General features: G+C 38.5%; 1 protein-coding gene across 7 annotated transcripts in view; it reads left to right on the forward strand.

Moving 5' to 3' along the window:
* The window catches only part of LOC136872563 (MPN domain-containing protein), a 139,502-nt gene that overhangs the window by 108,684 nt on the left and 18,039 nt on the right, over nucleotides 1-12,779 (forward strand). For all 7 annotated transcript variants that reach the window (XM_067146357.2, XM_067146361.2, XM_067146362.2 and 4 more), the window contains 2 exons: nucleotides 5,481-5,650; nucleotides 5,748-5,996. In XM_067146357.2, coding sequence (XP_067002458.2) covers nucleotides 5,481-5,650; nucleotides 5,748-5,996 — 419 coding nt within the window. The remainder of the gene's footprint in view (nucleotides 1-5,480; nucleotides 5,651-5,747; nucleotides 5,997-12,779) is intronic.

Raw genomic sequence — 12,779 nt, forward strand, 5'->3', positions numbered from 1 at the left:
GAGGTCTAAGATCCTCACCGTCTACCAGCTGCAACTCTACAGATCCAATCCTACATAGGTGAATAGTGTTGGCAGAGTAGTCAATGGTAGCCTTATATTTAGACAGAAAGTCTGAACCCAAGATAAGGTTAAATTTCATAGGCGAGACTATCAGAAAGACATGTTCACACACTTCTTCATTGATAGCAAACTCAAGGAAGACTTGGTGCTTACATTTGATATTCTTGTCAGGAATAATGCCCTTGATCTTAACTTGTGTTACCGGCAAAATGAGAATGTTATATCTATCCTTGATTAATGTTATCAATTTGTCAGAGATTAGGGAACCTTGCGCTCCTGAGTCCACTAGTGATGATACTTGAAATTCCCCAGTGGTAATATTGATTATTGGTAAACTTCGTTGGACACGTTCGTCTTCAAATACTAAGTCATCATCAATGTGCCAATAATTTATTATGTCTACATGGAATGACCCGACCTCCTCATTTTCAGGCAATCTTATTTCCGAAAAATTTAAGTTTTTTTTTTTTTTTTTTTTTTTTTTTTTTTTTTTTTTTTGCAACAGCACCTGTGGACTCTGGATTTTGACCAAAGGTGTTGTTTCTTTTATGGTATTCTTGGTATTCAAAAGAAGTCGCTCCAGGTTGATGACCCTCTTGTTTCTTCTGATGGAGGTAGTCCTGCGTTTCCTTCCATCGTTGGTGCAAGTCAGAATTGTTTGAGTCTGTACTCTCTTCTTGCCTTCTCTCTTGTTTTAACCAGGTAGGTTTGGTTTGGTACGGCGTCTGGCCACGGTATGGGCGTCTCCTAAACCCTCTATACTGTGGAGGTGAAGATTGCGTATCTCTCTCTTCCCTTCTATCCGCTCGTTCAGGACTTTGTCGCGGTTGTTCAGAAGTATCGGCCTGAACTGGATGGGCGGCTACGTCCTTACTCTTGCTCGGTTTCAAAGTACCCTGCGCATGAGTAGTATCAAGATGTAATACAGCATCAAATTGATCCAAGTTCTTAATGTTCGCGGCTACTAAGATCTCTTGAACGTGAGAAGGATACTGTAATGTAATGACCTGTATGAGTTCCTTCTCAGGCAAAGGAGGGTCTAAGTACTGCATCTTCTTCAACTGAGATAATCAAAAATCTGCGTATCGAGAGGTGTTAATGGAGTTGAAGTTTGATAAGGTGCTGAGTTTCTGCATTCCAAAAATGGTCAATTAAAGCCTTCTCAAAGTCAGAGTATGTCTTGAAATTAAATTTGAATACGGAGTACCAGGAAAGAGCCTTGCCTTCTAATAATCGGGCAACTGTTCTTAGCATTCTATCTTCACTCATCTTGTGCTCTTGAAAATATTCCGCTACATTGATCAGAAACTCTTTAGCCGTATAATCTTCTTTACCGGAGAATTTAGGAGGTTTTTCCTCTTGGATTTTAACGATAGTTGTCTGGTATGACGTTTCTCCGACTCCCTCTATCGAACTATGAATAGGTCTGGACGTATCTCGAGATTCAAGATTAACAGCTTTAGTGGCTAGTTGTTCGAGATTATTCTTGACATCCCCCAACTGGAGTTGGACTATTCCTTCGACTTGTTTGACATCATTCTTTAATTCAGTTTTATGTTCACCAACATCTTTGCAAATACGACTAATTTGTGTGGTCGTATTATTGGCTTGCTGAGTGAACCATTTGTCAAACTCGCCCTGCTTAGCTTTTAATAAAGCAACTTTGTTTCCAACTCTGGAAATGTCATTCTTAACCGTGTCCCTAAGAGTATCTTGGACAGAAACAATTTTAGCCTGCATTTGCGAGAGCTGACTATGTGACGCCTGAAATTTGGCCTTGAAATCCTCAATGTCCTGCAAAAGCTGTTGGACTGAAGGAAGAATCTTCTTCAAATCTTCCTTAACAATTTCTATGACTTGGTCTTTAACAGTTTTTCTCATCTGCTCGATGTTACGAGTAAGCTGAGAATTAATTTCAGTGAATCGGTCATCAATTTTCTTATTGGACTCAGAGATTCTTTCTTCTATCCTAACACTTGCTTGATCAAAGTGAGATTCTAAGTTCGCATTTATTTCAGTAAAGCGCTGTTCTAACTTGATATTTGATTAGGCTATACTGTTTAAACGCCTATCTAAGTTGGTATAATTAGCTTTAGCTTCGGCATTTGCTTCAGCTACTCGCCTATTAGATTCAACATTTGCTTGGGCTAAGTTATTCAAACGTTAGTGTACATTGGCAAGATTAGCATTAGTTTGAACATTAGCCTCAGCTATGCTAGAAAGATTAGTATTAGTTTCAGTGAGGCGTCACTCTAAGTTAGCACATGTAGCAGTAAGCCTAGTCTCTAAATTGGCGTTAACTTCATTCATATATTAAGCCTAAGGGCTTCAATTGCTGCGAGTAAATTATCCATATTAATGGCAATTTTTAATACCTCAAAATGTGACACTTAGAAATTTCCAATCATAAATTGAAATATCAGTGGCTTTAAAAGTTCAAAAGCACTCAGTTCAGCATATATCAACACATAGAAATCAACCATATGATAAGAACACATAAAACACAAATTATTTGCCACGTCCAGGGCATAAGTTTCACTTTGCAGGTACAAAACACCACGTCCAGGGTGTTGTGATTGTCTATTAATTGCTAGCACTGTTAACCTAGCTATCGTGCCCTACGTTGGGCGCCACATATATTACCCTCCTCTCTGTACCAGTAAAAGAGCCCGACTTTAAGATTTAATTTTACCGTAAGCATGAAATAGTTCTCAGGGCAAACTGGATGGACATTAGCTAGGGCTTGGTACAGGAGGCAGGGTCCTATCTACAAGAAAAATTTTAATCAGATTGAATAAGTGTTTATTCATGAAATGCATATCAAATTGCACATCACCTCATTGTAGATAGGGGTTGTCTTCAACATCATCCTTTAAATGGTCGGGGTCTCCAGCTCACCGGGCCGAACAGGCTGGAACACGTTCCGGAAGATGCCAAATACTCCGTTATGATGAGGCCGGAACACCCAGGTTGGTTGTGTATGCATAAGTCTCGAACTACCGATGTTCTGGATGATCTCCGATGGTCTCTGACGATGTTGCAGGTAATCACTCATTACCTAAGTCCAATGTGGCTGATAGAATCAATGTCCACAAAGACTTCGAAAATGTGTTCTTCATCACTTGCAGAATTTACAAGTCAAAGTTCATAAAGACCTTGAATAATTGGTTTCTCACCACTGGCAAAATCACAAGTCACTGCCCATAAAGACTTTGAATAATTTTAGAGTTCATCACTGGCAAAAGTTACATGTCAATGTCCACAAAGACTTTGAATAATTTTAGAGTTCATCACTGGCAGAAATTGCAAGTCACTGTCTGTAAAGACTTTGAATAAATTGTTCCTTAACACTCGCGAAAATGACAAGTCCATGTTCATAAAGACTTTGAATAATTTTAGAGTCATCACTGGCAGAAATTGCAAGTCAATGTCCACAAAGACTTTGAATAATTTTAGAGTTAATTACTGGCAAAAATTACAAGACTTTGAATAATCACTGGCGAAAATCACAAGTCAATGTCCATAAAGACTTTGAATGATTTTAGAGTTCATCACTGGCAAAAGTTACACGTCAATGTCCACAAAGACTTTGAATAATTTTAGAGTTCATCACTGGCAGAAATTGCAAGTCACTGTCTGTAAAGACTTTGAATAAATTGTTCCTTAACACTCGCAAATATTACAAGTCCATGTTCATAAAGACTTTTAATAATTTTAGAGTTCATCATTGGCAAAAATTGCAAGTCAATGTCTGTAAAGACTTTGAATAAATTGTTCCTTATCACTCGCAAATATTACAAGTCCATGTTCATAAAGACTTTGAATAATTTTAGAGTTCATCACTGGCGAAAATTACAAGTCACTGTTTATAAAGACTTGGAATGATTTGTTCCTCAACACCCATAAATATTACAAGTCCATGTTCATAAAGACTTTCATCACTGGCAAAGATTACAAGTCACTGTTTATAAAGACTTTGAAGAATTTTGGGGTTCACGCGCGCACAATTGGTAAGTCCCATATGGCCGTGATGGTTTAAGTTCCGCATGAAGACTGTAACTACTCGAAGATAGCCTCTGACGATTACGACAGCGAGTAGAGCCAGGCTGAATACTCGGCTGTGACTGACTGATCAGGCTAAAGTGAGCCCTCCTTATATTCAGTTTGGGGGCTACTACATAATCATATAGCATGATCCCTTGAAGCTGGTTATCTCATGAATCCCTCGACGGATTTACTTGAGATTCACGCTTTGCGACGTTTATGTGATTCCTTTCAAAATGACATGTCGCCCAAGTCGCTACCATGATTATTAGAGGAGTTTTAAAATTTTCTCCATCGAATGTTCGTGAAGGTGTGACGCTCGAATCCAGAACGTACCAGGTCAGGCCAGCTACACTTGGCATGTCAGGCGGATGATCTATCTTGCCCCTGCAGCTACGTCACACACACAGCTGTCCTCGACTCGCTCGCTTGTTCCACTGTATGTAAACAAACCAGGCTTGCTCGGAATATTACGCGCGATGATTAAATGCAATTAACTATCAAAAAATACGCATGTACAGGTTGTAACCGGTACAGTATGTAAGGTGCAACATCTGTTCTGGTCTTGATAACATGATCGTATATGATAATATTAAAATACAAAATTTGTGCTCCTTAAGAAGGAGCAGTTTCGATTCCTGCCTGAAATTTATAACGTGCAAAATCCTGCCTGCAAGCTCAGTGACTGTACAGTGCTCTGAGGGAAGTGCCGAAAAGCTGTTCGGCGATACACTAAAAAAAAAGTAAGAAAAAAACAAAAGCATCTAACCGTGGACATAATGTAGACGTTTTGCAAGTACGAACATTTGACTAAACTTGTTCCGTCTTCAAGTAGAGCTTTCGAAATATGTTCTGTCTCCTTCCAATTGTTGTGTATACTCTTTGCTTTATGATTTTGATTCTCTAAACAATACCACCCAAATACGATGCTAAGATGGTCCCATATGCAAGGTAACCGCCGATCGCTTTTCCAATATAGTACTTCCTCAAATTACCGCAATGACAGGACGTTAACATGAAGATAAGTAAGTATGCCGTAGTCGTCCTTTCATGAGATCCAATTTCTTGAAAAACGCGTGATCGAGGATTTAGCGTAGATGGGACTGAAATTTCTGTACGGTTAATACGGGAAATCGTTTCTTAGAGGAATGGATAATGCAGGATTTTTACAACATGATTTAATTAGGGTGCTCGCAGGACCACGTAATTTGAACAAATATTACGGGAAAACGTAGCTTCCGGGAACGTATAATCGAGGTTCTACTGTACTTAGTGCTCCATAGTTGATGGTTTAAGAACTAATGATCCTAAAGTTATATACAGTCATGATTTACAGAGAATGTACAAATGTTTGAATTTACAATCATGTTTTACAGTGACCCCAATACACTGGTTGAGAGTACACCATTTTCAGCATTGGGTAAAATTCAACCATTTCTTGTCTCCCTGGCAACCAATGCGGTCTTGGTGATGGATTTTCATTGTCATCTTACAACTTCTGAGGTGGTTGGATATCTCGCTGGTCATTGGGATGTAAATGCTCACAGTAAGTTCCATGTCAGAATTAGTTAATTAAGTTATAATTAATACCATCCCATCTTGATTTATAATAGATAAGCTTAATGTGCTGGGTATTTCCTCAGATTTGGCAATCACACATGCATTCCCATGTCGCTCTCGATTGGGTGATCGAGAGTTGGCTCCGTTGGTGGAAGCAGATATTTGTCGTGCAATAGAACATCGACATCTGACCCTCGTTGGCTGGTATCACTCTCATCCATGTGCTGCAGCAACTCCTACTCTCAGGGATATAGATGCTCAACTAGATTATCAGATTCGTATGAAGGGGAACAGCGATGCTAGTTATACTCCATGTGTTGGGGTTATATGTTGTAAGTATAATTTTATCTCATTATTGAATATTGAGAACACAGTACTATGTCATGTTTCAGATGCTCAGAACCAAAGTGCTATAAAAGGGATTCTGAGAAGTCTATAAGAGTTCTCTCGGTCATCACTTCATATACTGGTTTGATTGGGTTCTATCCTGTGCTAACATCATCTCTCCTACATAACTGTTGCATTCTTTGCCCACTGTAATTTGTTTGTTATATGCATATTTTGGCCTCCCTATAACTGTATAAAATTATTTCTTTTTTTATTCTTTCATTTTCGTTGTCATTTCTTGATCTGGTACACATGTAAACCTGTACAGTTGTGGTAGGTATTAATTTAGTGTCTGTCTTGACAACAGTAGTCGGTTCACTTTGCTGGTTATATTAAGAGGACAGCATTAAGTAGAAAGGAACCTGCACTCAAAATTTTAAAAAAGATGTGTTAATTAGGGTTGGGCACTATGTCCCTGTTTCGGCACACTGTGCCGGTGCACAGTTATGTTCCGCTGTTCCGGAACACCGAGTGTTAATGGTTCCGAAACATTCTCAAGTGAGACGGAGACACTGACTCGCTGTCCCGTCAGAAGCACCACTATGCACTGCCCTTCGCCTACTAGCTGACTGTCGATACCGGCTATGTGCCACCCTGTGCTGAAGTGTAAACATTTTTTCATCCAGTTATATCTTTAATCCCAAAGCGATGACCTATATTTTTCGTGGGCTTAAAAGTTTCCTTAAAGTCCAAATTAATTTTTAACGTTAATCCCCGAGAAAGTGTTGAGGAAAATTTTTGAGATATTAAAGAAGGTAAGTGGAAGTTGAGAGGGAAGGAATTCGAAGTGCAAAGATCATAACAGCACGAAAGTAAACTTTGCATAATGTCGCATTGGAGTCCTGTTCAGGACTTTTTTACTAGAAGAAAACCGGACAGAGTGAAATGCAATTTATGTTCTTCTATTTTGTCTGCAAAGGGATCTTCAACCGGCACAATGACAAGACATTTCAAACTTAAAAATCCCACAGTTTTTATTTTCGTGTTCTGCGTGTATATTGTGTTAAGTTTTATTTTCATGTTCTGCTTGTATAGTTTTATTTTTAATCTTTGTATATAGTGTTTAATTTTTATCTTCATGTTTCGCTTGTATGGGTTAATTATTATTTTCGTGTTCTGCTTGTATATTGTGTACGTGAATAGAGTACTGATGAATGTTCCTTCAACTGTGCAAGTATACAGTAGAATTCCGTTATAGCGAGAATTCACAACAGCGAAAAATTTACTCGCTATAGTGGATTGTCGTTATACTCGATTTTGTATGGAAGTCAGAAAAGCCCCCCATACACATTGAAATCGGTATGAAACGGCAATCAGTTTGTTCAAAACTTGCGTTTCCATGGATGATATCCACACTACGGCTTACTTGTTTGTTATTTTTTGTGGAAGAGTGTGTTTAATTTCATTCTGAATAAAATTATAATACCGTATTTCTCCAAATCCAAGACAAACCCCAGTTTTTCCTTCAAAAAGTTTAAATCGGGCTCAAAAAGTGCTTTGTAAAATCATACGAATGCCTTTGTTGTACAGGATGCATTTTTAGACGCCGAACATTGGCTTTCGTTATGCCGTATATTTTTCAGCTGCACAATTATTCTTTATTTCCGTGGGTGTAATGACCATTGATTTAAAATTGGCATCATAATACCGAAGAGAACCCGTTGAAAATTTGCTGGCAATACCTATCCCATGTGTCTCTACAATACGACGATCCTTCAGGAAAATATTCTTGCTGTCTATAAAACTTTAACTCAGTGTCAGATATAACCGGCTACTGCTACACGCACGTCTCGCTTGCCGAGTTTGGCCAGTTTCAGCGGCTGGCGATATATAGGCCTAAACGTGGATGTTGAAGGTCAACGGACAAGTTTATTGCGCTATGGTATGACCATTCTGCCCTTGAGCTTCTTGTGCACATACCTTACAATTTCATCTTTGACTTCTTTACCCCTTAAAGCGGAAACACACTGCTGTCACTTCACGTGAACCATCTCTGATCTGAGTCAGCGTGGAGGGAAGGTTGATGATGTCACTGTATGCGGTGTGAAGACAGGAAACACACTGTCCTCACATTCACACATCACAGTATACATCGTCCGATGGTAAACTACGATAGTACATCCAATTCATCGGATTCTGATCTTTTAATTGCCTGTGATGTTTCTGTTGCCATGAGTACTGTCTGTCGCAAATGACTGTGGGTACATGAAAGTAATTTGCGGTGAATACCACAATTTAGTAAGGGAGCTAAATGGGCATCCAGAAAAAATTAAGATGTACTTCAGGCTGATAAAAAAAATGAATTCAACTACTTACATAATCTCATCAAGGATGAAATTGTTGGCCAAAGTACGCTCTGCATTTGCAATATATTCGAAGGAATCCTACACAAGCATTTCAGTATGGGAAAATTACAAAAAAATAATTCAACTCATTTGAGGGCTCTGTGCCATGACAATTACCATCAGTTTGTCATGGAAGAATACATTGAACAAAGAAGAAATGAACTGGATATCCTTTTTTTTTTTTTTTTTTTTTTTTTTTTTTTTTTTTTTTTTTTTTTTTTTGCTTGACGTCGCACCGACACATATGGTGACGATGGGACAGGGAAGGACTAGGAGTGGTAAGGAAGCGGCCGTGGCCTTAAGTAAGGTACAGCCCCAGCATTTGCCTGGTGTGAAAATGGGGAACAACGGAAAACAATCTTCAGGGCTGCCTACAGTGGGGTTCAAACCCACTATCTCCCGGATGCGAGCTCACAGCTGCACGACTCTAACCGCACAGCCAACTCGTGCACTGATCTCTAATTCAACAGGATAATTTGTATTTGTAATTTTTGTAGGACTTAATTTATTATTATTATTATTATTATTATTATTATTATTATTATTATTATTATTATTATTATTATTATTATGTACTGCTCTGTAGCTAAATGGTTAGCGTGCTGGCCTTTGGTCACAGGGGTCCTGGGTTTGATTGCCGGCAGGGTCGAGAATTTTAACCATCGTTGGTTCATTTCATTGGCGGGGGCTGGGTGTATGCGTCTTCATCATAATTTCATCCTCATCACGACGCGCAGGTCGCCTACGGGATCAAATCAAAAGACTTGCACCTGGCGAGCCGAACTTGTCCTCGGCGGACACTCCCAACACTAAAAGCCATACGCCATTTCAATTATTATTATTATTATTATTATTATTATTATTATTATTATTGGGATAACAGTCATAAGCACAATTGTGGGACTGTTTTCAACAAATGAATCCCTATTAAAACTAGTACATGTGATCTAAATTCCTTTCCTATTTTGTACCATGTCTCGTGCCACATTTACTGATATCTATGGTTAATCGAACCTATGTCATACAGATTCTCATGCACCCACACTAATTCAATTAACATTCTTTCCATATCCTAAAAGAAACTGCTTCTATTCGCACTTCACATCGCCAGATATGTGCAAGAGCAGAAAATTGTGCTCCGCGTGAAGAGCGCTGTCACCAGATTAGGACGTCAGCCGACGTCAACAGGCGTGACGAGTGCAGTGTGATCATTCTACATTTCATACAGTGTGGAAAAGACATAGCACATCTTTCTTGACAGGTTCGATTGCGTCACGATACGCGCGAACTCGCGTGAAGTGACAGCAGTGTGTATCCGCCTTTAGCCCTCCTTTTCTTCGCAACAGTCCTGCCTCTCCAGCTCCATTTAAGGATCTGCTTGCAGAGGGATAACAGACAGCACAAACATATTGGCATCAAATTTATAAAAATCAACTAAAGCAAACACAAAATAAATATAATGCAAATACAATACAGTATTCAGGTGCAATGTTCAGCATTTTCAAACCTGAAATTATCTCAGACAGTCACTTTTTGTCTGTAATAGTGCATTGTGCGGAACTTCCCGAAACACGTGCCAGGATGTAATACAGGCTTTTTTCTACAAGTATTGCTGAAAAACACAGTCTCATGTTGTAATTCAGGCTTACAGTTCATTGCCATATTTAGGATTATGCCTAAAAATTCTTTGAATTCAGGAAGAGCAACATCTATCCACGACCTCCTAATAGACTCACGTGTTAAGGGCGTAACCTTTTGAATGTTTACACTAGCATACCGGTTAGTCTCGCGCACAATTTCCAACAATAACTCGTCAGTCATGAATAATTGGAAAATGTCAAGTTCACTCAAACTTGCGGTAGTTTATAACCTGACGTATCTGTGAATGGGCTTTTGAAGTCCAAGTCAGTGTTACGGTATTTCCACCAGCCATCAGTAGAGGTACCAGCACTGCCATTTAGCATAATTTTCAATATGAAATACACATAACACAGTTACAATGGCAGTACAGGTGTTTAAAAGTAACTAATTCAAGAATATTTTCACCAGTTGAATGTATCGGCCTGTATTGTGAGTAATTAGGGCCAGGATAAAACTTCGCGGCACGTGAGAAAGCAGTCGGAACTCTGAATGAAATATGCACCCAAAAAATCATGTGTAAATTTTCTTTTGCTTGTTGTTTAAAGGGGCCTAACATCAAGGTCATCGGCCCAAATTTTCTTTTTAGGATAAGAATGTTTTCATTCTGAAATTCACCTGTCACAATTACACTGGCAGCACATTTATTTACAAATGTCACAATGTTATTTTCACCAGAGAGAAAAAAATGGAAGGGGTCCAACACTTCAAAAAAATGAAGATATCGGCCAAAGGAAGACAAGGGCCACGAAGAGCGTGAAAATGAAAGACTTCCTAGCCCTCGCAAACCTAATAGCGTCGGGGTTGGAAAACTTGTCAATCTTATCTTAATTTTAAGGACACTTCCTCTAAAGCATTACTTTGTCAATTTATATATTTTTCATCTAAACAGTGTTATGTGGCTGAAGATGTTGATAATATACGAAACATGTACCACTTTTAACCATTAAATTGCATTAAGCAATCATTGTATCGACTAGGTGGAAAATAAATAAATAATTGTGAATCTATTGGAGGTTACACTCGACCCTGTGCAACTGCGAGGAATGACAATGACCATAATTTTGAAATCAACAAAACTTCAACCAACTCAAAGGTGCAAGTTTCAACATTTGCGCCTCCTCTGAATATGCAGATGCCAGTCCACTTTCAGACAGATTTTAATTTTGTCTTCATTAGTAAGGAATTTCACGACTTTTTCTGCACCCATAACTAGGCTACCATAAGACAGATATGCACCACGTTAGTCAGTATCACACGATTATTTTCCTAATCCAGATATAGGCTATCACCTGACAAATATTCACTACACTTCTCTGTACTACTCAACACAAAATAAATTTCTTACTTATGAATGGAATGCAAAAGACAAGCGTAAATAGGATCGCTGTGTTATTCACCGATCTCGATACTAACCAGCAAGCAAAACTGAACATTATTGAAGCTAATGGCTTGCTCCCCGAAGGTGCAACTTCTTCTGTGAAATTCAGGAATTCAAGGCCTTTTACCGTAATCATGCAGCTGTGGCAACAGCTTGTATCCGAGTTGAAAATCACGTTTCTTTCACAAGGGATGGGGGCCGATGACCTTAGATGTTAGGCCCCTTTAAACAACAAGCATCATCAAACAACCACAAGGGATGACAAATAACTAAGCGGTAATAGCGAAAATTCATGACACGATAAGTGAGGCATTTTTATATAGATTTAATAGTATGAAGATCGGGACTTCAAATTTACGACGCACTAAGTGGGAAAATGTGTTAATTAGAAATGCACAAACGAGGTTTCACTGTATCTTTATCCATTTATTTTTAGTACAAAGAGCCATTGATTTAACTTTCGACTTCAGTTTTCTCAGAATCTATTCCATGATGCTTGGTTCATTTTTGATCAATACTGTCCAAGTTACCTGTTGCGCTGTTTTCATATTTGTTATTAAAGTGAACTACCGTATTAATATGAATAATCTCTGCATATTTTTTAAAACAATTTGAGGCACGAAATTGGGGTGCAAGTTTTATTTGCAACAAGGTTGGCAACACACTCATTCTCTCCTAGTTTTCGATGTTGGGTATACAGTTATGCGTTGTGTAACCGCAGATGGAAGAAAACTGCCCCCATTTGTCATACTTAAACTGAAAACAATTCAGACTTTAATTTAAAACTGCTTGTACATTAAAAAAAAAAATTTATAGAGTAATTTAAATTCAAAATTTCTCCGTGTCATGATAAAATGCATCTTCTGGAATGTACAGGGGTACCTTCTGCACTTTCACTTCGATGTGTCGACAGTGTGTTTCATATTTGCTAAGTTCGAGTGAAATCGTAATTCTTTTGTATTCAGCATTTTAAAGAACGCCATAATATCACATAACAGGCAGTGTGCAGAGAAGCAGAATCTGTGAACACTGGCGATGCTAACAGTTGGCAAAAAAAGCATGGTTCATAATTATAATAAATTTGTATGCACCAAACAATATTGTCAATGCCAGTGAAACTTCATTGGTTTTTATACATAGCCCAAACAGACTTTTTTTTATTTTTTTAAAGGCGATGGAATCCCTGTACTGTGTTGTAATGTACATGAAAGCAAAAGACTTCCTCCCCTCGTCATAGGAAAGTGTGATAAACCACGGAGTTTTAAGGGCGTCGGGTACTTTCCGTGCAAATACAAGGCATCAAAAAATGCAAACAGTGCAGTAATCTAAAAAATAAAGCACTTGCACAGGGGAGCCACTATAAT

This window comes from Anabrus simplex, chromosome 4, assembly GCF_040414725.1.
Source record: "Anabrus simplex isolate iqAnaSimp1 chromosome 4, ASM4041472v1, whole genome shotgun sequence".
NCBI lineage: Eukaryota > Metazoa > Arthropoda > Insecta > Orthoptera > Tettigoniidae > Anabrus > Anabrus simplex.